Source organism: Pantherophis guttatus, chromosome 1, assembly GCF_059756535.1.
Source record: "Pantherophis guttatus breed Tessera chromosome 1, ASM5975653v1, whole genome shotgun sequence".
In the NCBI taxonomy this organism is placed as follows: domain Eukaryota; kingdom Metazoa; phylum Chordata; class Lepidosauria; order Squamata; family Colubridae; genus Pantherophis; species Pantherophis guttatus.
Window position 1 is genome coordinate 44,976,320 of NC_142063.1, and position 16,228 is coordinate 44,992,547.

Genomic DNA, 16,228 nt, shown 5'->3' on the forward strand with positions numbered 1-16,228 from the left:
GCAGAGTGGAGCAGACCCAGGCCCTCGAGTGGAGAGCACCAGAACCGGCTGATCTCAGTGACTCCAGAGAGTGGAGCTTGCTGCAGCTAATAAGAAGCCAGTCGCTAGCAGTTCAACCAGCTCAGCGGGGGGGCTTCGCGCAACCTCCTAGTACCGGCCCACCCAGCTGGATTCTGACTCAGCCCACATTCACCTTTCTAGGCCAGGGGATCACAGTGATGCCCAGCAGGTATCAGCCTTGTTCCAGTCGGCACCAAACTGAGCCTTCCTCATCGGGCCCGGTCTACCGGGATGACAGCTCCTGCTGGAGTAGGAACAGGGCAGCAGCAGGGTCCGTTGGCCCAATCCAATCCAGCACTACAAGGACCATCGTTGGGACTACCCAGGCCAATGATGGCTAACCTTTTTTCCTTCGGGTGCCAAAAGCATGCACGCGCACGCTATTGTGCACATGCACGTGTCCACACCCATAATGCAATGACTCTCCCACATGCCCCACCCCTCTGCACATGCGCGCAACCCCCCGGCATGCACGCGTGACCCCTGCATGTGCGCACAACCCGCCCTTTTGGCCTCACATCCCAAAACAGCACAGGGGGGGGAAGCCTTTACCTCCCAAAACGGCTGGGCTGGGGGGGAAAGCTTCCAAAATGGCTCGGAGGGGGGGAAAAGCCTTTGTCTCCCAAAACGGCTGGGGGGGAGGGAAAAAAGCCTTTGCCTCCCAAAATGGCTGGGAGTGGGGGGGGGGAAGCTTCCAAAACGACTGGGAGGAGGAAAAAATTTCAATTTCAATTTAATTCAATTTATATGCCACTCCTCTCCAAAGAGTCAGGGTGGCTCACAATACATTTAAAATCCTAATAAAAAACATTTTAAAATTAAAAACATTAAAAACATTAAAACTCATTCATACCATTCATGGCCGGATCTCGCCGGATCGCAAGAGCGAGATCAACGGCCCCAGGCCTGCCGGAAAAGCCAGGTCTTCACCGCTTCTCGGAAAGCCAATAGGGTGGGGATGGTCCGGACCTCAGGACGTAACTGGTTCCAGAGAGCTGAGGCAGCCACAGAGAAGGCCCTCCCCCATGGGCCTGCCAGCCGGCATTATTTAGCTGACAGGACCCAGAAGAGACCAACTCTGTGGGATCTTACCGGTTGCTGGGAGCTATGCGGTAGAAGGCGGTCTCGAAGATAACCTTGCCCTGAGCCATGGTTAGCTTCCAAAACGGCTGGGAGGAGGAAAAAAAGCCTCGCCTCCCAAAACATCACTGGGAGGGGAATCTCTGGAGATCTGGGAAGGCACAGGCAGCAGAAAGTGAGGAGAAAGGTAGGTCTCCCCACGCCTGCCACTTGCAGGGCAGACCTGAAAATCAGCTGGCCGGCAGGATGCGCATGTGCAGTGGAGTTGAGCTAGGCAATGGCTCGCGTGCCCGCAGAGGGCTCCGTGTGCCACCTGTGGCACGTGTGTCATAGGTTTGCCATCACGGGCCTAGGCCTAACACCTCCCCTCAGCCGCTAGTCTTCAGATTGCCTCCAGCTGACCAGATCCCCCCTGGCTGGGCCTTCTACCCTGGCCAGGGGTGAGTTCAATATCAATGGACGCCAGCTCCGGCCCTGCCACAGGCGCCTGTCCCACAGCCAGCACCGGCCCCGCTACCAGCCCTGCCAGCCACTCCACCTCCACAGTTTTTAGAGCAACGTTCGACAGGACCCCAGGGAAACTGGCCTACTTCCTCAATCAGGTCTGGTCCCACATTGATCACTATGGGGACCAATATCATACCGATCGGGACATGATTTCACCAATTGCAGATGGCATGAATGAAGGAGAAGCAGCAGAATGGATAGCTGAACTACCTGATAAAGGAGCCCCAGAGCTAGAAGATGCGGATGAGTTCATCCAACTGCTCCGAGGCCGGTTTGATGGTACAGCCCACTGGATAGAAGCCGAAGGCCAGATCAAAGTGCTGAAGCAAGCAGGCCGGCCCCCAAAGAATTAGTGTGGGAATTCTGGAGACTGGCTGGAAAATTGAGAGACTGGCCTGAATGCTTTCTCATCTACCACTTCAAAGAGGCCCTAGATCCGGACCTCAGACAAGCCTGTGGCGTCAGGGGAGTTCCAGAGCGTATACAAGCCTGGTACAACACAGCAGTGGCCATGGATCTGGAAATCCATCCCCATCAGAAGCCAATTGCTGAGAAACCAGCAAAAAGAACTCTAGGCCGCTGAACTCCAGTCAAGCTAACCAACGTGCCGCAGCCCACGCTGCCTGGGACGATCAAGTGCTACCAATGCAGTCAGCATGGACACAGGGTGTAAGAGTGCCTGGCCCCAGCGCCAGTTCCTCAGGTCCGGACCCCCTCTGCACCCTGAGGGAAAAGAACCCCGAGGAAGCCACAGGACAAGGGGAGAATTGCCAACAGGCTGTTGAGGTTCCTCTCCTTCCAACTGGGGATGAGGAAACTCCAGCCAGAGAAACACTCCAGCCAGAGAAACCCTTCTGGGTTCTGCCGAAGACAGCAGCAGCAAAGACGACCCTATGGTAAGTGAAGCCATCCACCCCTTCACTATTAAAACCCAGGCTGTAGTGCCAGAAAAAGGAACCCAAGGGGAGGTAGAAGCTGTCATAGACACAAGCTGTACCAGATGTCTTATCAGCCTCCCCATAGTCCAACAGCTAGGGATAGGCACAAGACCCCTAGCACGCCCCATCCATTTTGAACAGGTCGATGGGACATTGATAGGCAGAGCCCCCTGCCACTGCTAACAGAATAGCTCCAGACTGGAGATGGAGCGCCACCGAGAACTCATTCAATTCGTCATAGCTCCCAAAATAGTGCATAGTACACCGGACAGGTGGTCTTCACGTGTGCATGCACACCAGAAACCAGAAGACCAGGTGGCCAGTCTGATCTTTTGGTTTTTGGCACACAGGCGTGGGCACGCTCCCGTTTCAGCACTCGGTGCCAAAAAGGTTCGTCACCACTGACCTAAAGTATTGCATAGTTTTGGTATGGAACAAATATATATAGAAACAAGTTCTTTATATTGGATCACTTCACATTCCCTTCAGGAGTACACTTATACTGGAAACATAGCAGCAGCCTTAAATTTACATATCTTACATTTATATACATAATCAAGTAGGCCTCATTGCTGTAATATCTACAATAAAGCAAGATTTATTTGTGCACACTATCACAAGATAGAGCTTAATTTGTTCAAAAACTCTACGGCAGGAACAAGGCACACTATAAAATGTACATGGGAGGGACAAGGCACACTACATACAATATATTTTTAGACCAAACCAGCCCACAATTTAAAAACAACTAAAGGAGATGATATTACAGCAAAGAATAGGCTCCAGTCAAATCAGTAACATCCTGGTTACTGGTAATATATGGCGACAAATATGATAACAGAATAACAAAAATATGGATATTACTTGCTCTTCACTTTGTGATTCTGTACTAAAGTGTAACCTCCAACAGAAGGTTATTTGGAGTTTAACATGGAAAGGACAATATATAAGGAAACTTAAGCTGATGTCATGCTATTATGTTCATAAGCTTTAAAAATAAACACACAGCTATATTTCATTTGCCTTCATTCAAATTATTATCTTTGAAGTTAATGTTTTTAATATTTTTAATATTTATGATTTTAATTATAAGCTGCCCAAAGTCGCTCTTCAGAATGAGATGGGTTGTATATAAATTAAATAAATAATTTCTACTTTGCATCAGAAGTTATACAATCTAGTCTGGAAGAAATACTCTCTAAGCCCAGGAATGTATAAGAAACACCCAAAGAGAATCTGAGACCAGGATCACTTCCAAGAAACCGGCAATGCACAGTAACTTATTTTCTAAACTGTAAAAAAGAAAAGCTTGTACCTGCATATTGGTAACACAAGGGTTTTTAGATGACATTTTACAGAGCATTGTATTTTATTATCTGTTTTTAACAAGGGCTGAATGAACTTGCTTTTCATTCATACTCATATGCAATTTGTTCAAAGAGTAACAACTATAATTATATTTTTTTAAAAAATCAATGAATAAAAATAAACCCTAACCCTGAAAACACAAAACCATAAAAATCAATCTAATGATCCTTATCCACATTTGTTATTATTACCTCATATCATGAAATTTTTGAATTTTATAAAAGCATCTAAGGTTTACATGCATCCAGTGAAAATATATTATCCACCCTTGCCAGCTACCAAATTTATTCTTATGAGAAATAAAGTAGCACAAACCTGCCTTGCATCTTTATAGCAACCACATACTAAGAAAAAGGTAGGTGTTATCAAATGAGTCACCAATGACGATGAGTATGGCCTCTGTTACTCTGTCGAGCAAGCCGACATTCTTCCAACCTATGCCTACTTAATGAAGATATTGGAAATGGATTTTGTAGGGTCAGAAAGAACTTTATAACTTTTTTTAAATAAAATATTGGTTTGCTGCTAGAATAGGTTGCTAGATTGTGTCTAGGTTTAGAAGGGCTGAAATTCTATTTTACCCATTCTACCCACCTCAATAAATTCCTTGTAATTATTCAACATTTGAACAAATAGTATATATTAACACTGAAAAAGGACATAATGACTCCAAACAAGTATTCTACAATAACATTTTGTTTACTATAAGATATTTAAAAGAACCAATGAAAGATGAAGGTATTTAATAGATAGGACAATTATAAAATATATAAAAGGTTGAAAAAAGTGGTAGCTATTAGCAAAGTAAAAGCTTCATTTTCAAAAAAAACATGACTCTCAAAAGCACTAAATATAACTGCTCAAATTTAAAGAAACTTTACAGCTGGCACCTCTTTCAGTTAACACTGTGTAAAGGGGCCAGCCTATATCAAAATCATTCAGCATTGTACCTTCTCCAAAAAGTCAAAAATCTGACTTTTAGGCAAATAGTGCTCTAGGCAATTAAATGGTGCTTAAGTATGCATTTTAAAAGGCAAAAGCAACTATACATTTTATAAGGAAATACAGATAAAAAATTAAACTATGATTAAAAGCCAATACAGATTTAAATATTTCTCATCCTAAAAACGTACCCTTTAAAAGTTTCCATTACTACATAGCTTTTGAAGGAGACAAAAATCTGAATTCCTGCATAATCATAGTAAAAACTGTTCTATAAATATAAAGTGAATCAGTATCAGTCTTATTAATATCATCATTCAGTTTTGTAACTTTCAAACAAGAGCAAGGTTAAAGTATAAGGCCCAAAAATAGCTTAGCAACCATTCTCGTATAAGACTATATTGCCATGTAGGTTTAACAGAGTCTTACTGTCACACATTATTTTAATCTTCCTTTTACAGTATCATTACAACTCAGAACTCAAGAAATAAAATTACTAAGAATGTGGAGAAGGAAACATTTAAATAAAAGGTACTAAAATGATAGTATCTAAACTATACCTGAGTAGATACACAGCCCTTTCAATATCATTGAGTTCTTCATCAACTGTCAGTCTCTCTATTTCTTCTGGTGTCTGTCAGACATGATACAGAAATTAACATTATTGACATCTCAGCTCCATACTTCAATTTGTTAACAACTATCTCCACTTTCAAATTTGAACGTTCAATGCCACAAGTATATTTATACTACAATCCCACACACACTTACCTGCAAGTAAGTCCCGATGAATTCAAAGGGGCTTACTTCTGAGTAGGCATGCATAGGATTGTACTATTCATCACCAGGGCCACTTTTACTTATTCCAGAGTAAGTATGAATTCTGCCTGAAACACAAGAAATTAAATGAAAATAAATGTAATTAAAAGAAATACTAATGGAAGATAAAAGTGTGCTAGCTTCAAATTGGTCATGTATTTGACTTCTATGAGTCAGATTGCTGACTATTTTCTCCAGTGTTATCTATTTTAATTGGCAACTGCTCTCCAAGGCCTTAAATAAGGGCCTTTGCTCTGCTATTTGATAAACTACAAATAGAAAGAAAAGAACCAGAGACAAATATGAGTTACCACTTGTCCTCCTCCTCAATTTTTGAACCAGAATGACAGCCAGTAATTTTTAAGCCACTTTCTCTGGAACAGTCTCCTGGAAGCCTATGACAGGTTTCAGATATAGTTTTAAGGCCTTTAATTTTAATTCTCATAATCTGATAGCATTCCAAAAATGAGGCAATTAACATTTTAAATCAGTCACTATAATAGAAGATAAAAATTATATAACCATAAAAGTTGCTGAAATCAAAGCAGTTGCTATCTAGGATTTCTCTCCCCCACATCTCAAATGCCATTTCTGAAAGCATTACAACCACTGCTGAGATTCATTACCTTATCTATGCAAAACATCTTTCCAATTTAAAATATGCTAAGCCTGCAGAAAAAGATGCCATCACCTTGTTTAAGAGGTTCGGGTCTGAAATAACTGTGATTTGATTTATCTATTTTTCTTTTTTTTAAAAAAAAAAAACCCGATAGATTCATACAGCACATATATAAATACCTTTAAACTCCTGCGCACCGGCCTTTCAATGATAGTAAGTTCCTGCAGATCTTCTATATAACCAAACAGATTGTTTTGGCTAAAATCCATTTTGTATGAGAAGATGATTATCGGATGCATGTACTAGGTTGACGCTCCAATCCTTGGCAAATCAGGGTTTTTAGTGGGCACGCTTCACATTGCACTGAGGCCCGAAAAAGAGCAAAAAAAACCCACCCCAAAATAAAACAAAACAAAACCCGGAGGACCTCTCTCCTCTAAAAGATGTACTAGCGAAGGTGGGCGATAGAAGCTGCTTCGCTCCAGCTGCTCCCTCCTCCTCGTAGGAAGCTGAGCCCCCACCAGGCGGGAAGATCCTCAGCAAACACAATGCGGCAGCACCACAGCTCTCCGCCGATGCTCGTTCGGCTCTGAAAGCATCCCTCGCTACCCGGCCCAGGTTTCGGCAAGGAAACTTTCTCTCCCGCTGCTTGACTTTCGCCTCAGTTCCTCCGCCGTTTCCAGGGAGAAGGAGACACCAACATTTCCCCACCTCCGCACACGCGCGCGCGCATACACACGCCCTCTTCTCCCTTTTGCTCTCGTCGGCCGGCGGGTTGGGGGTGGAGGGGTGGGCGGATGAGAAGCAAAAAGAGAAAAAAAAAGAAAAAAAAAAGAGGGAGGAGGGGAAGGCTCTGGTCCGAGGTGGCAACTTTTCTTTCTTTTTTTCTTTCTTTCTTTTCTCCTGGTTATGAAATCGGAGGCAGCTTTAGGCGTTCAAGTCCAATTCAAAGGCGGTGATGATGATGGTGGTAGTAGTAGTGGGAAGAGGAGGCGGCCGGCAAAATCCTACAGGAAGCCAAAAATAGGGATGGAGAGGACATGCGAGGCAAAGAGCAATTCCGTATCCTTAAAAAAAAAACCCAAAAACTTTAAATCTTAAAAAAAAAAAAGAGGGGGGGGGTCTTTTGAAAAGGGAAGGACGTACAGTTAGCCAGTCATTTTACGGTGTGGTGGATCGAAAGAGGGGGAGAAAATGTAGAAAGCAGCTTAGTTACGAGGAGAGGAGCTATTCGTAGATTCCCAGGCAGGAGGGGGAACTTTGGCGGGGAAAGAGGACGTCGGAGGAGAAAACGGGGGACGAATCTTCTGGGCAAGAATTTCTGATGGAGAACAGACGTTGTATCGGGTGCGTGGCGCCAAGATAAGCTTTCTAGAGGTTTCTCTGCGATAGTTCGTGCTAAGAGTAGCTGCTACATGTGTGTCTGTGTGTGTATTAGGTTCTACTCCTCTTCGTCCCCAAGACGGCCCGCTGTCCTCCCCGAGAAGGCGAGGGGACGACGGGCGGGAGGGACTTGCGAGCCAATCTGTTCACCGACCGGCTGAGCCCCAGCTGAGGCGTAGGGAAAGAGAGAGAGAGAGAGAAAGAGGGAGCGTTAGCAATGGGGCCACTTAGGGCCCGCTGTAGTGGTCCGGCTTCATGGGCCCTGGAAGCTTATTCTCGCTCCGCGGCCAAAACGAGCGGGCCCTCCGGGCAGACTCCTTGCTCCCCCCACCAACCCCCGCACGACTCGCGAGGCCCAAAGCCGCCGTGCGGAGATCGGAAAGAGTAGGAGCCGCCTTCGCCTCTTGCTGGTAGTGGCTGCGCAGAGCCCGTCGCCAGGGTAACAAGCAGCTACCGGGGCCGCGGCGGGGCAAAAAGGACTCTCCGAATGTGAACGCCTTTAAGCGAGGACGAGGGCTGCCGCGGCCCGGGGTGTCCCGTCTCTTTCACCCCCCCCCCTCTCCCCGTTTAGTCCAGCCCCGGGGTCATTTTGCAGGCCCACGCATTAACTCTACCCCTGCGGTTATTAGTCAAGAGTTTTTTAAAATGTCGATTTTTCCCTGTGGTTTTGACTGCAGAGTAGTAATCTACTCTGATTATTTGCTGCCGTTTTTCTGAGTCCTGCTGCTGAGATTGGGGGGGGGGGGGGGGGGCTGCGGTTTTTGCTTGATGCCTTTGGGCCAGGTTCTTTATAGCAGGATTCATATACAGCCAAGTACAGCCTTGCTTAGACATAGTTTAGCTTATTAAACATAAAATGACTGGATTCACACCTTAAGCCAAAACCAATCCAGTTAACATCATGGCATGACGCAAATGCATGAATACAGGCTGTTTCTCAACCTGCCAAAAAACAGCCACCCCAAAAAGTAAAGGTTATGTTTCTTTCCAGCAGAGCTCAGTTCCTAAATGATTCATGGGCACATCCATTTAGTTTTCCTGGCAACATATAGAAATGGTTTTTCATTTATATATGTTGCAACTTATTTCCCAAAGGACCTTATAAGGGTAGCTCTTAAGATTGCTAGTTAGGTCCCTTCCAAGCCGTAGCCTGCTTTGACCTTGCTTGGTTTCTGAGTCCTTCTGCAGCTTAGTATATAGAAATCTATCACATTGCCCCATTTTGACCATGCTTTGTTAGTAATTTTATTTATTTCAGGTAGGTTTTAATAATAAAAGTATCATCAATTGAAAGAGACAAAAGTTCCATGTGGTATAACATTCCTTTCCCACAGTAGTCAATCACAGCCCAATGGGGAGCCTCTTGGAATGAACAGAGTAACACTCTTGTTCTTCAGTAACAGCACATTCTAAATGTGTAAGCAATATATAGACATTGCAATTGGTAGCTGTTTCAAATCTGCCTCGGTGGTGGACATCATTATATTTTCTGAGGCTTCTAGCATGTGGTTCATATTATAGTTCTTCCATCATACAGCTCCACTGGAGATGTGGATTTCAGTACTAACAAATAGGTAAAGAAAACCTGTTCCCTTTAAGTCATGAAAAATGTTTCTCTTACATTCCTTTTACATTGATTTATTTATTTTAGCATATGGCATATCATACATGGACTTGCAATATATATTAATATTTCACCTTGATTAGAAACACAGTAAAATATAAATGTTAAAAAGTTCTATATTCAGATACAATGTCTAGGCTATCTAACCATTGAAGCACAGTATCGTTTTTGTGAAAAAAATCAGGACCGGTATATGCCCTCATCTTGCAGCTGGTCACAAGTGATATACAGTTTGATTAGGACCCTGTCTTTTACATGATGATATTCAATTAAACTTACCAAATGAATCTGTCATTTCTCAGACTAATCTATTTCGTGTGTGGTTGCTGTGAGAATAACATGGAGAATATACTACATTTAAAGCTGTTTGGAGTTAAAATATAACAATAATAACTATATACTATATTGAACCTTAAATACGTTATCTAATCTCAGTTAAGCCCAGCCTTCCAATGCTGATGGTATCTTCCAGTAAAGATTGTCTGTCATTATTGTATTTCTTAGAAGTTCAGTTATTTTCAGGATAAGAACACTGCTTCTGTATCTCTTTTCCTCTTGTATGTTGTCCTAGAAAAAAAATCTAATAGCAGAACCAAGATTGAGGTATAAATTAAATAAAGTGGTTTGTTATTTGATTCCATGTTTGTTCATATTACCCTTTCATAATGAGAAGTCACTAAGATACAAGGAAGCAAAAACATTTCTGCAAATGATAATAATGAAACTATGAAGCAGCAGTTTCTTAGCAACAAACTGAAAGCCGTATTAAGTAGTAGTCATATTTTTAATCAAAGATTGTGAAATTGACAGTTTGGCATCTGTATTCTAGGTATTTATTTATAGGAGATGTTCTTATAGATCAAAACTTGATACTGCTTTTAGTTGTGTTGCTTTTCAAGATAAATATTCTACTCTTCAAGAAAAACTAGCAGTCTTATACAACATATTTAAATAGGAATTTCAGTTAAACTAATGGAAAAAATCCTCAAAATACCTTTTTTTTTTAAGAGCACAAATTATTTTGTTGTATTATTTGGTCAAAAACATGTGCATGGATTTAAATATAATCATCCCCATCTCCCAAAAGGAATAAAGCAATTTGAAGGAATATATTAGATTTAGAGGATACAGTAGCTCTCTTTAATCATCCTTCTTTACCACCTGTTTTACAAATCCTCACCATCTATGGAAATTTTCATCCCAAGTTCAATACTCAGAGACTATGCACCAACCAGAAAGAGGGCAGGCAAGGGGTGATGAGTGTCAAAAGCACTGGTCTGAATGAAACCCAGAGTATCCAAGAGTATATCAATAAGATGGCACCCAAAGAAGAACTGCTGAGAGAATACCTGAGCAGGAACAGACATGAGAGGAAGATTAAGCAGAGGAAACACCATGATTAAACCAGAGCCTGCCTAGGATGGGCCATCAACAGATAGATGAGGTGGCCGATATTGGAAAGGGCTGGACTAAAAGATATCATGGAGGCATTCATCATAGCAACAAAATTATAGCACTAGGTGCCTGTTCTATAGAAGCAGAAGTCTACCACACTAGATAGGACTTGGGGTAGAGAGTATGTAGAGGCCTCACAGACTGGCACATAGTGGCAGGCTATATGATATAGGCAGGGCCGGATTTAGATGAAAAGAGGCCCTAGGCTATTCCACTTATGAGGCCCTTTCACCAGTGGTGGGATTCAATTTTTTTAACAACAGGATAGGGCAAAAACATAAAATGTGAGGACAGTCGTAAGTTCGAGGACTGGTCAAAAGTGCGAGGACCAGTCAGAAATAACTTTTTCAGCCCTCTGAGTAGTCCATATGCATAAAAGGATACAGCATTAGAGAGGGATGAAGGAAGGGAAGGGAAATTAGAGTAGGAGTGAGGGTAAGAGAGGGAGGAAGGGAGGAGGAGAAGGAGAAAGGAAGAGGAAGTAGGGAGGAGAAGAAGAGGGGGAGGAAGAGAAAATAAGAAGGAAAGAAAAGAGAGAGGTGGTAGGTTTGAGGAGAAAGATTGCTGTACAATAAAAAAAGATGAAAGGGAAGAAAGGCAACCCCAAACAAATATAAAGATATTAAGATAAAGAATGAATTGTTAAACTTTAAAGAATAAAAGAGAACAAATATGAATAAATAGCAATAATTAGAAACACACATACAAACATACAGTGTATTTTCTTTGAACAGAGTATTTGGCCGGTTCATAAATTTAAACAGTGTTTAGTCATTTCAATTAAATTTACAATTTCTATATTTCCTTTTTGCCATATTTAGTCCTCATCTATTTTTGTAAAAAACCAATATTACCCTTCATCCTCATCTCTAATCTTAATCAAATTCAATTTTTCTCTTCTATTCTATATTATACCCCTTCCCATTGTCATCTATTTTTATATCCATCCTCACATTGGTTAATTATGTAATATTACAGTTGTTTAATATGAATTCAACATTTTAATATAAATCAATTAGTTATATAACTACCTTTTTTGTATATTAATCAATATGAACATGAATATTCCAATTATTTCCATGCAATCCAATTTCTTACAAATCAATTAATTATATTTACCAATAATAATAAACCAAATAATTTCCCCCATATATTCCTCCAAACCACAACTTAACCATTTCTGCTTTCAATACAATATACAATGAATAGTATCTCAATTATTACAATTCCCTAGTTAAATAGAGCTTTTTTTCTTTTGTGTTTTAAAATCTCCTCTTTTTCCCTAAATTTCATGTTGTTTGCACCTACCTTTTTTGGCGAGGAAAAAGAAATCTGCCTGCCTAATTTTCAAACGTGCAAAGCCAACAGCCTGCTTTACTTTCTCTTTCGTTTTTCAGTATAACTAGGGGGGAAAAATCTGCACTCTTTCCAAGCAAGCAGCAGAGCTCTGAGCAAAACAGCTGAGAGCAAATCAGCTGGGGGTCGGGAGCCGATCTAAGCAAGGGCTAATTAGCCTATGCTGAAGCTCCGTGGGCCAATAAAATTACAAAAAAACCACCAAACCCTTTGTTAAATTGCTGGCTCCCCCGCCCCTTGCCCACCACTATTTATTGGCAATAAATAGTGGTGCGGAGGGGTGGGGCAAGCCAGCAATTTAACAAAGGGTTCCGCTGCAGCACTGGCTGTAGGGCGGCCCTTTGAAGCCCCGCGGCAAGAATTTGAAGTTTTGTTTTCCTCTAGCCATCGGAGGCAGCAATAGATGGGGAGTGGGCAGGGTAAGCGAACGGCCGGCGATCCAACAGAGCAGAGAGTGAGGGTGAGTGAAGGCGGGGAAGCTGCTTTCTCCATCCTGCTCTCTTGCGTCCGGAGCCCACGTGGATCCCAGGCAGCGGAACTCAGGCTAGGGAAGGGGTGGGCAATTGTGGCTCTTTTACAACCTGTGGCCTTCAACTCCCAGAATTCCTGAGACAGCCAAGCTGTCTCAGGAATTCTGGAAGTTGAAGTCCACAGGTTGTAAAAGAGCCACAATTGCCTACCCCTGGCTACGGTAGGCTGGCACCGCGCGGGTGGGAGGCGAGGGGTGGGCGAGCCAGCAATTTAACAAAGGGTTCGGCCGAACCCCCTAGAACCCCCAGAATCCCACCACTGTGTAGGCCCCTCTTGATCTTGAGGCCCTAGGCTGAAGCCTAGTTAGCCTATAGGAAAATCCGGCCCTGGATATAGGCAAGAACAGCATACATTAAACGGCACAACCAAGTAGCTGACATTATGTACAGGAAGATCTGCACAATACTGTATATTGACTAGACCCAGGTCATCTCCAGAAGGGAGATTACATAGGTCATGGGAAACAGGAGGGCTAGCATCCTGTAGGACAGACAGACAGGCAGGCAGGTACTAGGCAATCATCCAGACCTTGTAGTAGACAAGGACCAGAAGATGGCAGTGGTGATGGATGTTGTAGTGCCAAGTGACAGTAACATTAGAAAGAAGGATTATGAGAAGCTGGAGAAGAACCAGAGCCTGAAGGAGGAACTAGAGACGTTGTGAAAGTGGTCCTGGTGGTGCTAGAAGCACTTGAGGCTGTGCCTTCTCAACTGGGAAAGTGGCTCCAACAGAATCCAGGAATGACATCAGAACTCTATGACCAGTAGAGAGCAGTGATAGGAACGGCCAAGATACTATACAGAACATCAAACTCCCAGGCCTCTGATAGATGCCCAGAAATAGAGAAGACACATGTGCCAGAATGATGAAGGAAATTTTTATAAATATATCCTACAGTAGCACTAATGAAGGAGCAGATTTGTGACTTGGCAACTCTTCTAGACTCACAGCTCTTGCTAGAACAGCAGGTAGAGCCTATGGCAAACAGCTTTGGCTAATGCACCAGTTGCACCTCTACATAGAGCAGGATGATCTTGCTGTGATGATTCATGCTCTCATCAACACCTGATGTAGACATTAAGGAAGATGACCTTGATGGAAATATGCAAGAATTGTAATCCAGGAAAAGGACACTGAAGCATGTTTTAAGACCACAACAAAGAGTTACCATTTGGGAGTTGCTCAGGGAGATGCCTCTAATTCACTGAATTATAAGGAGGAGGAGGAGGAGGAGGAGGAGGAGGAGGAGGAGAAACAGCTCAATCAGATTTAGATTTCTTGTGGAGTTGATTTCTTGGCCAGGTCTATCTATCTATCTATCTATCTATCTATCTATCTATCTATCTATCTATATATTTATTTTTAAATTTGTATACCGCCCTTCTCCCTGCGGACTCAGGGCGGTGAACAGCCAAATAAAAACATAAACTACAAACATTAAAATACAATTAAATATATATATATAAATTTGGCCCCATGATTAAAAACAATAACAAACAATTAAAAACATTTTTAAAAGTGTTAGGCCAGCCCAGCTTGCTGGAAAAAGAAGGTTTTAAGGGCACGGTGGAAGGCACGGTCTTGGATTCTCCTTATCTCTGGAGGCAGCTGATTCCAGAGGGTAGGTGCCCCCACACCTATGGGGTTGCTTTAAGTTCACTCAGGTACAGTAGATTCAGAATGCAATGGCCCATATGCTGACTGACATTCACCAATAGGAGCACATTACTCCAATGCTGCAGGGTTTATATTAGTAACCATATGGTTTTGAGTGCCTTTATAGTACTGATTCTAATCTACAATCTCAAACTAGTTTTACATAGCTTGCTGCTTACTTATCTGCAGCAATGCATTCTCTAGATTAAATCAGTCCAATCTGTCCAGAAAAAAAAATAGGAGGGATCCAATTGACGGAGGGGGATTGACCCCATAGTTATTTGGTTTGGTTAATTTAACATCCTTCACTGTCTTTCATTAATATTGTTTACTCTTTATTTTTCTTATGTATAATTATTTGTATTTATATACCCCTGAGAGTCCTTAGGGAATCAGTGATCTATAAATGTAATCTGTCATTATCATCATGTACTGTAAAGAGAAGTTGAAATCAAGCATGTGCTCCCCAATTAATTCACAATTAGCATCAGCATAATAATCAAACTCCATATAACCACCAGTTAACACAACCACCTGCACCATAAACATGCCTGAAAAGTTCTTAAAAAGTAGTATTTTCACTGCCTCCCTGGATATTAGTAAGGCAAAGCCACCCTGATATGAGGCAAGCTGCTGCAAATGCAAAAGGGCAGAGCAAAGGCTCATTTCTTAAACTTTACCTCTCCATTTTCCTTAACATGGGTATTTGCAGCATGCCCCGTCTGTTCCTTTGCATTGGTGAGCAGATTTTATTCTGAGTAGACAGTCTCAGAAATACCTAGGATCGAAGTCTGTAAGACTTTATTGGTAACTACTAGCCCTTTGAGTTGACATGTGCTGGCCAATGCATCACCTGCAACAGAGATATTACAATTTCCAGATGGACTTCTAGAGTAGCTTCATATAGAGTCAATCTTGGTTATCTAAGCATGATGTGACAGTGTGTAGGTAAACATAGTCAATGCGTTTCAATGGACTCAGCAGACAGGTGCACCAAGTAGGTAACGCCATTTTGCAATTATTAACTCTGTATGTACAATAGAAATTACTAAATATTGAAATTATTCTGTCACAGAAGAAATTAAGCTGATGGTGCAAAACCCAAACCAAGAGCAACCTGAATTTATTTCTAGATACTACAGGAAAGTTTTAATGTCACTTGCCACAACCTGGTAACTTCAGAGGTTTGGCATTAATATTTTTCTTTCACAGCTAGGAATTTTTTCCAGCACATCTAGATGATTCCACACTTGGAAAACGATCACAATTGGGCAGGTAAATGCCATTAAGCTCTATGGCAGAGGTGTCAAACTGGTGGCTCGTGGGCTGGATGCGTCTCACACACAGGCCACACCCACTCCAGGTCCACGAAGGGAAAAAACATTGCAAAACATCATGTGACAGCTACGTGACACAGTGAGTTTGACACCCATGCTCTATGGGAATGTACATATCTGCGAAGAATTGTGTCTTTATGATGCAGCATTATGTGATTCAATTTTTTTAAAGAAACGTCCTAGTTATTTGGTGTATATCAAAAATATGCACCTTAAATTCCACTAGTTATTATACATATTAAGTCCTAGTATAAAATTAGAAGCATTCTAAATACTTTCAATTAAATACCAATGACCCCAAAGTGAAGACAATCGTGACCAAATTCAGTGAGAGTTGATAACCTGATGACAGGTATTACAATGAGCAGCCAGAAATGAAGACCATTTTACCATGGTGGCACAGTAGTTAGAGTGCAGTACCACAGGCTACTTCTGCTGACTGTCGGGGCTGCCTGCAATTTGGCAGTTCAAATCTCACCAGGCTCAAGGTTGACTCATCCTTCCATTCTCCTGAGGCAGGTAAAATAAGGACCCAAATTGTTGGGGGCAATAT

General features: G+C 42.3%; 1 protein-coding gene across 2 annotated transcripts in view; it reads right to left on the reverse strand.

Moving 5' to 3' along the window:
- Window positions 1-8,164, reverse strand: part of PPP4R4 (protein phosphatase 4 regulatory subunit 4) — a 72,135-nt gene extending 63,971 nt beyond the window's left edge. For both annotated transcript variants that reach the window (XM_060687334.2, XM_034418399.3), the window contains exons 1-2: window positions 6,513-8,164; window positions 5,456-5,529 (exon numbers count right to left, since the gene is read on the reverse strand). In XM_060687334.2, coding sequence (XP_060543317.1) covers window positions 5,456-5,529; window positions 6,513-6,632 — 194 coding nt within the window. In that variant the 5' untranslated portion in view covers window positions 6,633-8,164. The remainder of the gene's footprint in view (window positions 1-5,455; window positions 5,530-6,512) is intronic.
- Window positions 8,165-16,228: the final 8,064 nt, after the last annotated feature.